The sequence below is a fragment of the Trichomonas vaginalis genome, chromosome I, assembly GCF_026262505.1.
Source record: "Trichomonas vaginalis G3 chromosome I, whole genome shotgun sequence".
In the NCBI taxonomy this organism is placed as follows: Eukaryota; Parabasalia; order Trichomonadida; family Trichomonadidae; genus Trichomonas; species Trichomonas vaginalis.
In genome coordinates, this window is record NC_067203.1 from 15,662,205 (window position 1) to 15,677,547 (window position 15,343).

The window sequence follows — 15,343 nt, forward strand, 5'->3', positions numbered from 1 at the left end:
AACAAAATTGACAGAAGAAATTTTTATAGTTTTGAAATGCTAGCATGTATGTGGAGAATATAATTATGAAATTACTTTTTTTTTCAATGAGGGTTTGAAATTTTCTGAGTTTTCAATTCGGATTTTATAGTCTACAAAAATATTGCCGTTTAATAAATGAAGCTCCTGACCTGCCGACAACTTTGTGGTCGGATTCTAATTGAGCTATCATCTGTTGAATGGGAAAAGAAGATAAATGACAAAACAATTCTTTCGGCTTTAAATTCAATTCCATTTCCTCCAATAATCGACGAAAAATCATCAAATATAAGCAAAAAATTAGAAGGAAAGCAAGAACTTTCATCAATTTTTAAAGATGTTGGTTTTTCGTTCCCTTTTCGCGCTGATTTAATCGAATATATAATCAGCCATCCCGAATTAGTCACATACATTCCGAATGTGCATGCACAAATAGTTTATTTCACATACCTTTCATGGATACAAAGTCTAGAGAAAAAAAATAGTACAAAATATTCACTTTCTTTATTACAATTGTTTTTGCAGCGATCTTCCGTCGATGGATTCAAAGACATCAATATGTATGCATTCTATGATGTTTTTATATTTTCTCTTTCATCTTCAGATCTGTCATTCGAAAAACTTCATGAAATCAACAGCGTATTAATCAAATTCCTCACAATTGGTCAGCCTCCTGTTTTTATGTACCAATTAATACCTCGTACTGTTAAAAAACTCTCAGATTCCAAAAATCCAGACTTTTCAAACTTCATTTGTTCAATTATCAATCTTAAAGCTATCAAAAAGGAATACCCAGATGAAGTATTTTTAGATACAATATCCATATTAAATGATTTACTTGTCGATTTTAATACTCAAGTCGTAGATATGTGGTGTAACTCTGCACCACAGCTTCCTCCACTTGTTACCCTTCCATCAATTACTTCATTAGTAAGCGGAGTCATCAATTACGTTGTTCGTTTTGGCAAATTTGTTTCAGTAGAGAAAAACGTCGAAAATGTAATTAAAATAGACGACAAACACACTTTTCAAATCAATCCAGACATAGTACCGAACCCACAATTGGTCAATGTTGAGATCACAAAACAAAGATATTTAATTCCGACACCTAACTTAGTAGCTGAATATTTACCTGAAGGAATGACAAAAGCATTGGATGGATTCGTCAGAATTGCCCGAAATTCTAAGGAACTCCGTGATATGATTAACAATGCCATCGTAAATTTCTTCGATGAAAACAAAGATCATGAAAATTGGTTGGCGATTTATACTTCATTTTTGAGTATCTATCGTACAGTCAAATGCAGAAAAGATTTTTTACTTCCTTATTCTGTATTAATTGATTCAAGAATATGGAGTCCTGAAGTTGCTATTGATTCTCCAGAGCATAAAGGTCTTGCAATAAATAGCATACGTCATTGGACTCTTGAGATGCTTATGTCTCGTGGAATTAAAAATGTCAGAGAAATTTTGAATCTTTGTATAGCATATCCACGTTTGGAAGAGGAAATCATATATAGAATCATGGATTTTGCACCAAAACTTAAGTTTAATGATAAAATTGTTGAAGAATTTACAACAGTCATCACATATCTTTTGTATTTCTATCAAACATGTCCTTACACTAATGAAGAACAGGAGCAAGCAGCTAATGGTGTTAGAATAGCTCTGTTTTGTTTGCTGGATCTCTTCATAAGTAAAGAAGATAAATTAGGTGCTTTCCTGAATAGAGAAGAATTTGCAGAATCATTCATTATGTTGATATTTGAGAAAGGTGTAGATCAATACGTCATGGATAAGCTCAAAATATATGTTAAAACAGCAGATTATAAAAATTCATTAAATCCATGTCGTCTAAAGTTCGTTGAAATAGCAGGAACAGTCTTTGGTAACCTCAACCACGCAGGAATGATGGATATCGCTAAGTCAATCATTCATTTATTCGTCGAACAGAACATTTCTATGCCAGAAATGATCAAAGAACTTGCATCAGGATTCTTATTATTACCTAAGAACGAAGACAGTGCTAATTTCATTGTTGACGCATTAGATTTCTTAGTTATTTCAGCCGAAAGTCGCTCATTAACAGCAACTCCATTAGCAGCAATTGAAGAAGCGATTTCACATGTTTTCGGAGAACCAACACAAGACTTATTCATCCGATTAGTACAATTATTAGCAGGTCATCCTCTTGACTCTGCTCAACCATCATTCCTGATCAAACAACCAACAGCTTTGACATTGATTTTAGGTGTTTTCAAAGACACCCAATTTTTGTTGACAATTTTTGACTTCATTGCAAAACTTTGTGAATATTCATCATTAAACTGTGCGGCAGCAGCCATTGGTGGACTTAGTGAGATGTTGATTGAGTTCATGCTTGAATGGCGAAACGATGAAACAATTGAACCAAGACAATTTGCATCATGCATGAGTTTATTGATGATCATTGTTATGACATCATGTACAGTTAATGTTGCACGAATGTTCATCTCATTGTTGTGTCCTATCGAAGGCCGAACTATTCCTCACACACAGAATTTGATGTTGAAAGTTCTCAACAAGATGTTGATTGATGGTCAAAACAGACCAAGAGATAGTTTACCATTAGTTCCACAAGGTAAATACGCAACGTTCTCAAGTATGCCACAATCATTTGTTGTTGTCTTCTGGATCTTTAATCCATTGAGTGATAAATCTCCTCAATCAATCATCGCAGAAATTGGTGACCTTAAAATCCTTGTCACAGATTACAGAATCAAAGTCAACAAAGTGAAAACAAACGTTGAATTAGACGCCAAGATCTGGAACATGGTCTCAATCAAAGTTAACATTGATGACAAAGAATCAGATGTCACAGTTATGGTTAACAACAAAGAAGAAACAAAATCTAATTTCAAATTACCAAAACTATTGTTTGAAGAAAAACAATTGTTCGTTATTGGTGGAGGAACTAATGATAAGAATTACGCATTGTTAGGTAATTTTGGGATTTTCAAAGATACAGTTCAACTTGATAAACTAATGAAGTCATCACTTCGTGGATCAATGGAGAATAATCCAGACTGCATTGTTTACATGCAGCCATTCCAAGCAGATGGTTTCATTTACATGAAATCAAATTCAAGAGTTGAACAAGGAAAAATCGAATGTCCTCCTTTCGTTTCATTCGCTGATGTTTTAGTTGAAAAGTGCGGAATTGAAATGATTCTTCCTTTATTTGCACAATGGGACATGCCATACTCAACAGGTAAAGAGAACACAATTAAGAACGACACATTGGAAATCCTTACAAACTGTCTGAAAATGTCAAGTGATTCACAAAAATTGTTTGCTGAAGTTGGTGGATTCCGAATTTTGTCACATTTAATTATATCATCGAAAATCGAGAACATCGATTTCAAATTGTACCAAGCAATGGTCCAAATCCTTAACTCTCTCCAAGATGGAGAAGCCAAGCACAACATGCTGATTGCTATTATATTCAACCTCCAAATTTGGCTGAAAACATCAGCAGTTGATCATATCATGATCATCAAACATTGGGCAAGAGTTATTGTTAAGAATTATTACAACGACTGCAAAGATCTATTGACATTCACTCACATCTTGTCAATGCTTATTAGTAACTATTGGTATTCACAAGCAGAATCATTGATACATCAAAATACAGAGAGATGTAGAAATGAAGTTTTGAATGTCACAGAAGTCAGAAAATATTTATTTGAAATTTTGAAACAAATTTCACTTAAGAATTTCGATACAAACTCGCTGAAGAGTTTAGTATCGCATATCTTGACATGTGGCGAAATCAACCAATGCTTGGATTTGATCAATTTCTTGCAATATTTGCTTGGCGATGATAATGTTTGGAAAGATATTGAAGAACCAGGAAAATATATTTCACTTTTAGTTTATTTGTTTAACCTGAAAAGTGATGACATTGTTTTATCCACATTATCATGCATTGTTTATGCATTTCGACACAATAAAATGAATCCTATCACTATGAAGGATGAAGTCGAAATCATGTTGCATCAAGTTGGTTCATATTTCTCAAGAACAACATTAGTTGACATATTCATTGAAATCCTCAACAACAATGTTCCAGAATTACTTCCTCTTTTATCATGGATGACACTGAACAATGGCCGACCAATTATTTTACCACAAATCTTGAAATCATCTAAAATGTTAGTTACCAATGATTTGTGGTGTTATTGGCCATTAATCAGTTGCTATAAATGCCAAGAACAAGAGAGCAAAGACCTTCTTAAGTATTTGTTAGACTGCAATGTTCAAGGTGTTTTGACTAATTTATTAGCAGCTGCTAACATTGTTGGATTGGCATTGAAAGAAGACAGAATCAAGATGATGAGAAACATTTTACTTTTAGCATCAAACAACGAAACATATGATGAAGAATACATCAAATGTGCACAATTCTTTTTGTTATACCGAGAAAGAAATGTTTCTAAAACATATTTAGAAACGGTCTATGAATCATCTCCTTTCAATAATACTGTTAATAATGATGATTCTGGCTCTCTTTTGATGACATCTACATCACAAGCAGAAATTGAAACAAACAAACCAGTTTTGGATGAAATCAACATCCAAATCACAGAAACACAAAAAGAAAAAGACATCAAACGACACTCATTGAATGTTGCCAATTTAGCGAAGAATGTTGGAAACTTGAGCTCTTATAACTCAGATACTGCCGAAAGTACACTGAGTTATCTTTTCCCAGTTCACGAAGAAAGTAACGATACAGGAAAAGCACGAAGAGTTTCATTATTATCAGTTTCCTCATTTTCAAAACCATCAAGGAGAAGAAACATATCTCCAAAGAAGATGAAAGCAGTTATTATGCCAAGTGAAATGGACAAGAAAGTTATTGACATTGCTAAGCATCCATTCAACTACATCTTCGGTTTGAATTGGACAGAAGATGGCAAATGGGAAGATTTCGAAATTGCCAAATCATATTTGCAGAAATACATCAGTCACAAACTCGAAATCACAGCAGAATCACAAATCATCACCAGTTTGTTTATCAAGTTTGGAGGTGATATTGAAAGTGATTATTTCAACAACACAATTCCTGTCATGAAAGCTAAGAAACAACTTGAAGATAATCAACTTAGTTTGTACTTGAGTTTGTCTGAAGATGTTGCACAAAGTTACAACATTAATTTGGCATTAAGTCCCATCCGATTCATGCATCATCTTCTTAAGACAAACAAAAGGAATGCGGATATCAACTTCGAGAATCTTGAACAAGCGTCTAGTTTAGCAAGTGTTGCTGCAAACGAAATTGCAGATTACGAAGACAAAATATCAACAGCAAAAACACACTCAGCTCATTTATGGTCACATCTTTGGCAATGCATGACATTTTCACATGCACCATGGAGTCGTTCTCTTCCTGCACAACACTCTGCAATACACTACAAGAAAGACATGAGTTACTGTGGTCTAATGCCATTGAAACTGAAGAAGAACAGACAATTCACAGACCACAAACACGAATCGTTAGTTCGCGATACAGGTGATGAAGTTACCGCCGAAATCAAATTGGAAGAATACAAGAAAGAACTTGCATTACAGTACCAAAAACACGCTCCTTCCGGTCTTTTAGATGTTTTGGTTGAAGACAAAGAAGAAATCAACAACAACTTGAACATGGCTGACCAACGCTGCATCATGGAATTGCCATGTGAACTCATTGAAATCTCACGAAGGAGACAAGGAACATTTGCGATTTTGGCAGACTCAGTTGTCATTTCTATCAAAGAGAAAACTAAAGTTTTTCCATTGGAAATGATTTGTGATGTTTTACTTCGAACTCATTTGCATCATCAAACTGCAATTGAAATGATCATGATCGATGGAAGAAGTTATTTAATTAACTTCGAAAATGTCGATTCATTAACAGTTCTCAAGCACTTCAAAGAACTTTGGCTTCCAAACATCGCAAACTTGCAGACATCCTCATTCATTGACTTCTTCCAGAGCAAGAAACTCACCGATAAATGGGTTTCAAGACAAATCAGTAATTTTGAATATCTTCTTTATCTCAACAAATTCAGTGGAAGAACATTCAACGATGCAAGTCAATATCCGATCATGCCATGGGTTTTATCTGATTACACGTCAAGTGTTTTAGACTTGACAGATCCACAAAGTTACCGAGATCTTTCTAAACCAATTGGAGCTATCAATGAAGAACGTTTGCAAGGCCTTGTTGAGAAAATGGACATTTTCTCACAGATGGGAATCACACCATATTTGTATTCTTCAGGACCAAATTGTCCATTGGCAGTTTATCTTTGGTTGTTGCGAATGGAACCATGTACAACATTACACATCGAGATCCAAGGCGGTAAATTCGACACAGCCGCAAGATTGTTCTCAAGCATTCCTAACGCATGGAACTTGTGTACTAAGACACAAAACGATTTCCGCGAACTTATTCCAGAGTTCTTCTCAACACCAGAATTCCTTGTGAACTCCAACAGATTTGATCTTGGGAAAACGCAAGATTACGAAGTTGACGATGTTGTTTTACCACCATGGGCTAATACTCCATACGATTTCATCTACATCATGCGGAAAGCTCTTGAGAGTGACTATGTTTCAAGTCATCTTCATCAATGGATTGATTTGATATTTGGTGTTACACAAAAATCATCAGAATGTAACAACATTTATATGGAAGAGATGTACTCCACCATCTGGGATAATAAGAAGAACTTAGAGAATCCCGAAGTTCGCGCCGGTATTGAAGCCATCCTTATGCATGTTGGTCAGATTCCACAACAGATCTTCACAAAACCACATCCACAACGTTATGCACATGTTTCTAATGCATCGGTTCTTAGCAAAAACATTTGTATTGATTTGAATTTGCCTAAGACATACGCAGCAAACATATCTAAACGGGGAAACGAGTACATGATCACACTGCTTAACTCAGAAGGTGGCATCTGTGTTCGCAACATGGAATTGACAGATATTGCTAAAGCATCACATGGATCAAATGTCAAACCTCGATCGAAATCTAATGCATCAGCATCTAGTCAAATCTCAGCACCAACATCTCCACACATTAAGCGTAATGAGCGTCGAAGCAACATCGACATTGTATTTTCAGAACCATGCGAGATCACATTAGAAAACATGACAACAGACAAGATGCAGATTGAAGATTTCAACGAACTTTGCTCAGAAACATTCGCCATTCCTATTGCCGGTGGTTCATTCGCAGTTAGTGGTCGTTTGACAAACGAAATGTACATTGCTGTTCCGGGTGGTCTTTGCAACAAAGCATTGCAACAGCGCTCACGAATTGTCTGCTCAGTGTGTGATGGTAAATACATTGCCGTTGCGAACAGCGAAGCAGTCATTTCTATTTACAGGAAGAACTTCGAAAAGCCAATTTTCAAAGTTCCAAGTTTCACATCTGCTATCCGATGCATGTGCATTTCCGAGAAATTCCACATCATTGTTGCCGGAACTAAAGACTCATCATTGTTGTTCATCAGTTTGACAAGTGGCCAAATTGCTAAAGTTGTTGAGTTGGATGGATTCCGAGCTAAACACGTCATCATCACACCATCATGGGGATTTGTTGCCGTCCATGCAACAAAGATTGCAAACGGAATGCTACAACATCAGATCTTCTTGATTTCACCAAACGGCGACATCATTGTCAAGCGTAAGTCAGATGCCGGTGTCGAATCATGGACTAGTGAATCTACTTCATCCGGATTCGATGTTATTGGCATGGTTGATGAAATCGGCAATGTCTTTGTTTTCGAAGCATTTTACGTTGATCTTGGTAGGAAAGTTTTCTCTACAAACACGAAAGTTGTTTCAGTTCGAATTGATCCAGAAGATAATGTTTTGATTCTTATCTTAGAAACAGGAAAATCTATTATGATTCCAATTTCTGTTGATCTCTAACTTATTATCTTTAACACTTTTATTATAGTTTTTTCAGATTGTTTTAATATTAATATTTGAATAAATAAATATTATATCTAATGTTCGAATTGAGAATATAATTTGAATAATTTTGGAAAATTTACACGTCACTATACGGAACTCCAGGCTTAAATTTGACGTTGAATATTGTTTCTTCCTTAACATTTGATTGTGAATGATCTTGTTTTGAATTAAGCTGGTTTAGATTAATGAAATGCGAAAAAGGTTTCTTATTTGAATAAACAGTTCGATGATAGACCCTTTTTTGGCAGTCATCAGCTTTATATGTTATTAATATCTCTTCAATTGTGTATCCTTCCATGATTGGAATAGAATACTCCATAGGAAGAGCTAAAATCCCGCCAAATTTTACGGTTTTTTTAATACAAAAGTAATCAAAGTGAATAAAGCAAAGATATATATTGTATTTAATCAGTCAATTGATATTGGGTAGAATATATGCTCAATATTTCATTTTTCAAATTTATTTTTTCAAAAAACCAATAATTGGCAACATTGTTTACTGTAATAATTGTTTTTAATGAAAATACTATATGCCTTCCTTATTTTCTTTCTTTTTTATTTTTTGAAAAAATCAAAAAAACTCGAAAAAAAATCAAAAAATCAAAAAATCGATGAATTCTCAACGTAATTTAAATCTTCAAAATCGTAGAGATTGGTCATAATATAACTAAGCATTATGATATGGTAAAGTTCAAAAAATCTCTCTCTTGAACGAGATAAAAGCTTAACAGAAATAACCTTAAAAGTGCTTTTCTGAGGGTGGTCTATCGTCTATAGGGCACCCTTAAGTAAGAAGAAATTTTTATTTAAATGTTTTTATAAAAAGGTTAATTAATGATAATAATTTGATATTTTTATAAATTGAATCTTTATTTTGGGCAATTAGTAACGAACCTTCACATGGACTTATTCCAATGAACTTTAAATCATTAATAAATGATTCTGTTGTCATTTCTGATGTGGATATAGTTCCACGATATGTATTAGATTCTTTATAGGTATCAATACTGCAATTAAATATATAAATTTGTCCACTAATTGTAGAAAATATAGCTCCATTTTTGTTCTTTAGATTATCTCTGAAAACTGAATCTAAAACGTCAAGTCTTTTGTTATATTCATGAACTAATCCATAATTTTTATCTGTTTGGGAATTATTTATATAATTACATCTTTCAACTATCCCTACAGTATTCGAAAAAGAAGTGCTAGAGCTTTGAGTTGCTTCCAAATTTTCAAAATTACAAAATTTGACTTTTGTTGTTGATTTCATATAATCATATCTAAAAGCTGTAGCTTGTTGTGAAATGCAGTTAGTAATGTTTGTGTTTGAAAGAGATGAATCACCTTCTCTTGAGTAAATCATTCCATATGTTACATCGCGATTTCCTCCATTAGAAATTGTACCTTGGAGGATTGTACTGTTAATGTCGCCATAGAAATAAGTAAAATGACCGTTTGTTGAAGTTTTGCTCTCAAATGAACAGAATTTATCAATGATAATATTGTTTGTGCCTGTACTAGTGATATAAACTGTGCCTGAACCGTTGTAAAATGTGTTTTCGCAAAGTAAAATAGAATAACTTGAAATATCTATGAAATTGACTGCTCGTAATGCAAGGTTTTCGAATTTACAGATATATGTGAAGCATTTGTTCGCTGTTGCAGTAACATTTTGGTTATCACCTGAAATAACTGGTGGAGGATCGATGTTTTCATAGTATTGATGCCAAACATACGTCAAGTCATCTACACTATGAGTATTTCTTTTGGATCCATTGAATTTTAGATTGACAATGGATCCAAAAACTCATTAATACATTTTAAAATTTTGGATAAAAATCTTCCGATAGCTTTCATTTTCAACATCACTCCAAAATCGTTCTACAATGGATTTATATGCTCATGAAACATAGAAATAGCCACAAACGCGCACCATTCTTTATTAATACAATGTTGTAAGAGTATTTTATCTGTTGAGTTACTATTTGCAAAAATTCATTTCTCACTCTCTCAAAATTAATTATTTTTCATTTCATTCACAATAAAAAAGTTTTGATTTAAAAATGTTGAGATGATATCCTCAATCTTTAAAAATTATATAAAAAAGCTTTATAAAAAAAGAAATATAGAATAAAATAGAAATTATTCGAAAACTTTTGCGATTTCGTTTGGAACTGCTGGGCCATAAACGGCAACGGCAGGTTTGTAGCTAAATGTCTGTTTAAGTGCTTTCTCGACGGCCTTCCTTGTAACTTCTTTGATTGACTTCTTGTACTGAGAGCTGTAGATTGGTTTGCACCCTAAGTAACTAGAACGGACGAACTCGTTGAATCGTTTGTCCGATGCATTCAACTCTTTAGTGCCTGCTGTGATAACAAGACCGCGTGCGGCATCCAAGTTCTTGTCCTCAATCGTTTCGACTGAATGGATACACTCTCTGACCAACTGTGCTGCTTTAACTAAGTTTCTGTCTTCTGCAACAACGTTGATGTTGAATCGGCCGCCTGTTGTGAAGAAGTTGTTGTAGGCGTATGCCTGGTGACATCTGGCAACTCCGCCAACAACTTTAGTGTAAAGGAGAGAGCTGAAACCGGAACCAAGACCTTCTGATGAAAATTCAGATCCGCCACCAAAAATTTTGGATAAAACGGCGTATGCTGGTGCTTCTACGGATTTTGCCTCACATGAAGGCCATGAAAGGGACATGATGGAGAGGGATGACGTCATGGAGATCTTGGAACCTTGTAATGATGACTGTTTGACGTTCTTGTTGACGTGGTTTGGTTCGAAATTAGATGTGATGTGTAATTTCACCTTTGGGAAAGGCGAAAGTGAGCCGCCAAGCTTAACAAGCTCTTCGTACATGTCAATTGAACCAACAAGTGTTGTACACTTTGGAATTTCTTTGAGAATTTGTGGATTTAAGTCAATTTTCTCGCCTTGTAAAGCATAGTTGCCGTGTGCGTATGATTTATTAGAAAATGATGACATGCAAACAAGATCTTTGTATTTTTCGAGTAAATTGTATTCACCTAATTGCTCTGCTGCGTAGTTCAGCTGCTTTTGCTGATCAAATGTTGTATTAGCTGGAGCTGCACCATCTAAGAAGCGTTTGAGACTCTCGATAGCATATGTTGTTGACTCTGGAAGGAATTGAAGGGTTAAGTATGAATATTCGCGATTTACTTGTAAAAATGGATATACCTGATGCATAAAAACATGTTTTGGAGAAATTAAAGATTCGACCAACTTTGAAGATAATGTAACTTGAGTATCAGCTGTCTTTGGCGAATTAATGGAACCAATTGGGAAGACTGCACCAATAGAACAAACGCCTCTTGGACCTTTCATAAGCTTAAGATGGATTCCGTTTGGAAGAACACTTGATACGCAATCCATTTTCAAAAAATGGTTTTAAAATCAAGATTTTCGAAAATAGATTAATTGATATATTTGAGGAGATTCAATCTGATGTGTTTTTATTCGTATCGAGGAAGATTTTGTCTAAAATTGATGGTAATTACAATTTAAATGGCTTTATAAGTATAAACAAGTGATTTAATACCTAAACATACGTTCAATAATCCTTCATATCAGTTCCAAATTTTTCTGAATTATAAAAATAGCTGTTTGCTGATTGTTACCTTTACCAAAAGAAAATTCTTGCTATGTATATAATGATTTTTGTCATTTAAAATTACATCTAGAGGATCTGATTTTTCAGAAAATTAATTCTTAGGAGTCTGCCAATTTTGATATCAAATTATAATATAGGTATGAATAACATTTTGATTCTGACATTGTCATTTTTATTTTCTGTCAATGGATTTTTCGAGATTTGATTTCATAAATAGTAGAAGAATAAAACAGTTCATTAACGAATACAAGGACTGCAAAGTAACTTGTGATTCTAGAATTATGTTTATTATTAACAGATATTTCGAAATTGACCCATCTTTGCAATCAAAATTCAGAAACATGATTGTTCGTAATTTTGATATGACATTCAAGTTTAATGAAACCGAAAAGTACGTAGTTCTCATATTCCCAGATATCCAACTCATTAAGTATATAATTGCGAAAAATGCTGAAATCATTCAAGAAACAAATGTTAAACCATCAATTACAATCATGTTATTACCACATCTCACAGAACTTATTGCCGCCTATTTAATGGACGAAGATCTTTACTATCCTTCTGCAGAAATTTGTTTATACGGAAAAACATCGAAGACCGATAAACCCGAATCAAATATTAAAGTAGAGTCATTAAATATTAACTTGATCCCATTAGATTCAGATATTGTTACGATGATTACTGAAAATTATCTTTCAAGGCTTTGGGCCTTTAATGAGTTAACCGCGATATCTGAAATCAATGCTTGTCTTGATGCTATATCTACTAATTGTGAAGGTTTCGCAAGTGTTACAGCCATTGGCGACAAATCTGGAATTTGTGCGAAACATTTAAGCGATATCTCACCAACAGCTACAACGCACCTCATTCTTATAGATAGAACTGCTGATTACATCACTCCTTTACTCACACAATCAGGAATTGAAGGAGTTATTGCAGAATTATACGGAATTATCTACGGAACGACGTCATTCATTGATAACAGTGATCAATCGAGTGGCCAACTCTTCCATATCTTCAACAGTCAGTACGATCCACTTTATCCTGAATTTAGATTATTATCTAACCGCGAATTCGTCAAGAAATGCAACGAATACCACGAAATCGTTGAACAGACACTCAGACCAAATACAGATAAGAATATACAAGCGAAAAGAGATGATTTTATCTACGCATCAGAAAAGTTCAAACAAATCCACAAATCATTGCGAAGTTATGAGAGTTTATCAAGACATATCATCATAGAAAGTCGCCAGAACCCATTCAGACGCGAAGTTCAAGAACAAGAGTTTTTAATGATCAAACAATCAGAAAAAGGTGGCAAAGCGCATAACCAGATTGAAGACAAGTTATTCCTTTACGGAGCAGACTTCAGGTACATCGCGCGCATCCTTTGTCTTGAATACCAGCTCAATCCATTAGATAACGACAAAAGCATCGTCAGACGCTACGAATCTCTTGTTCAGAGAATATATGCGAACTATGGCCTCCAACAGATACCTTTCCTCATGAGGTTGAAACAGATGGGATTATTATCACCAGAACCACAAAAGACTGTTACTTTTAAGACACTTTGCCAGGAATACGGATTGATTGATGAAGAAGGAAACATGTACGACGGATATGTTCCTTTGACAACACGTCTTGTCAACAAAATCATCAAAGGTGAGATTGAACAAATGAAGAAAACACTTTCACAGAAGAACATCAGTTTCACGCAGTTCGGAAGATTCGATCCTAACGATTCCATCATTGTTGGCTTCGTTGGAGGATGCACACATTCAGAAGTTAACTCTATGCGTACAATGTCTAAGAAACTGAAAGTTAAGATGAATTTCTTCACAACACGCGTTTACACACCTAACGAGTTCATGGACGACATCGCTTCTGGCATTCCAGGTTGGGAATCAGTTATTGAAGCTGTTCCAATAAGAGTTTTACATCTTTAATAATTTGTTATAAAAAATTAGTTGTTTTTAGAATTAATCAAATGGTATTTTTAGATTTAATCGGTTTCACTTCTCTTACTTTGATGAAAACAGGCAAAGTTTAAACTTGAAATCATATCTTTCGTGTGTAAACCAATCAATTCACTCAAATTTTGAGATATAGGCATAAGAGTTTTACATCTTTGAAAATTTGTTATAAAAAATTAGTTGTTTTTAGAATTAATCAAATGGTATTTTTAGATTTAATCGGTTTCACTTCTCTTACTTTGATGAAAACAGGCAAAGTTTAAACTTGAAATCATATCTTTCGTGTGTAAACCAATCAATTCACTCAAATTTTGAGATATAGGCATAAGAGTTTTACATCTTTGAAAATTTGTTATAAAAAATTAGTTGTTTTTAGAATTATTTAAATGGTATTTTTAGATAACATTAATTATCATATAAAGTCCAATGATTTATTATTATGAACATGATGTTCTATTTTAGACTCCGAGATTTTGTGAATTGATTTGAATAAGATTATGAAAAGAAATTTTTATTCAAATGTTGTGATAAAAAAAGTTAATTAATGATAATAATTTGATATTTTTATAAATTGAATCCTTTTTGTCTTTATTTTGAGCAATTAGTAACGAACCTTCACATGGACTTATTCCAATGAACTTTAAGTCATTAAAAAATGGTTTCATTGGCATTTCTGATGTGGATATAGTTCCACCATTTTTAGATTGTGAATAAGTATCAATACTGCAATTAAATATATAAATTTGTCCACTAATTGTAGAAAATATAGCTCCATTTTTGTTCTTTAGATTATCTCTGAAAACTGAATCTAAAACGTCAAGTCTTTTGTTATATTCATGAACTAATCCATAATTTTTATCTGTTTGGGAATTATTTATATAATTACATCTTTCAATTATCCCATCAGTGTTCTGAAGATTAGAAATTGCCTTTTGAGTTGCTTCCAAATTTTCAAAATTACAAAATTTGACTTTTGTTGTTGATTTCATATAATCATATCTAAAAGCTGTAGCTTGTTGTGAAATGCAGTTAGTAATGTTTGTGTTTGAAAGAGATGAATCACCTTCTCTTGAGTAAATCATTCCAAATCGTACATCGCGATTTCCTCCATTAGAAATTGTACCTTGGAGGATTGTACTGTTGATGTCGCCATAGAAATAAGTAAAATGGCCACTTGATGAAGTTTTACTTTCAAAAGAACAGAATTTATCAATAATAATATTGTTTGTGCCTGTACTAGTGATATAAACTGTGCCTGAACCGTTGTAAAATGTGTTTTCGCAAAGTAAAATAGAATAACTTGAAATATCTATGAAATTTACTGCACCTGATTCAAGGTTTTCGAATTTACAGATATATGTGAAGCATTTGTTCGCTGTTGCAGTAACATTTTGGTTATCACCTGAAATAACTGGTGGAGGATCGATGTTTTCATAGTATTGATGCCAAACATACGTCAAGTCATCTACACTATGAGTATTTCTTTTGGATCCATTGAATTTTAGATTGACAATGGATCCAAAAACTCATTAATACATTTTAAAATTTTGGATAAAAATCTTCCGATAGCTTTCATTTTCAACATCACTCAAAGAATCAAACATTAATCTTAATTATCGAAATTCATGAACATATTTAGAGTCTGTGAATGAATTAATAACAATTATTCTGATAATCATCTCTTCCAATCTAA

The 15,343-nt window shown here is 33.7% G+C and overlaps 4 protein-coding genes across 4 annotated transcripts, besides 1 other annotated feature; 2 read left to right on the forward strand and 2 right to left on the reverse strand.

Annotated features, from left to right (window-relative positions):
• Nucleotides 1-135: 135 nt before the first annotated feature.
• TVAGG3_0992550 (beige/BEACH-related family) lies at nucleotides 136-8,128 on the forward strand (the record flags this gene model as incomplete). Its single annotated transcript, XM_001276880.1, has 1 exon — nucleotides 157-7,989. The coding sequence occupies one exon, from the start codon at nucleotides 157-159 to the stop codon at nucleotides 7,987-7,989; it is 7,833 nt and encodes a 2,610-aa protein (XP_001276881.1).
• Nucleotides 8,129-8,783: 655 nt separating this feature from the next.
• Nucleotides 8,784-8,818: a mobile genetic element.
• Nucleotides 8,819-10,131: 1,313 nt separating this feature from the next.
• TVAGG3_0992570 (Clan ME, family M16, insulinase-like metallopeptidase) lies at nucleotides 10,132-11,547 on the reverse strand (the record flags this gene model as incomplete). Its single annotated transcript, XM_001276881.2, has 1 exon — nucleotides 10,180-11,436. The coding sequence occupies one exon, from the start codon at nucleotides 11,434-11,436 to the stop codon at nucleotides 10,180-10,182; it is 1,257 nt and encodes a 418-aa protein (XP_001276882.1).
• Nucleotides 11,548-11,859: 312 nt separating this feature from the next.
• Nucleotides 11,860-13,634, forward strand: TVAGG3_0992580 (vesicle docking involved in exocytosis; the record flags this gene model as incomplete). Its single annotated transcript, XM_001276882.2, has 1 exon — nucleotides 11,860-13,623. One exon carries the CDS (start codon nucleotides 11,860-11,862, stop codon nucleotides 13,621-13,623), a length of 1,764 nt encoding a protein of 587 aa, XP_001276883.1.
• A 488-nt stretch (nucleotides 13,635-14,122) lies between these two features.
• On the reverse strand, nucleotides 14,123-15,176 carry TVAGG3_0992590 (uncharacterized protein; the record flags this gene model as incomplete). Its single annotated transcript, XM_001276883.2, has 1 exon — nucleotides 14,166-14,732. One exon carries the CDS (start codon nucleotides 14,730-14,732, stop codon nucleotides 14,166-14,168), a length of 567 nt encoding a protein of 188 aa, XP_001276884.1.
• Nucleotides 15,177-15,343: the final 167 nt, after the last annotated feature.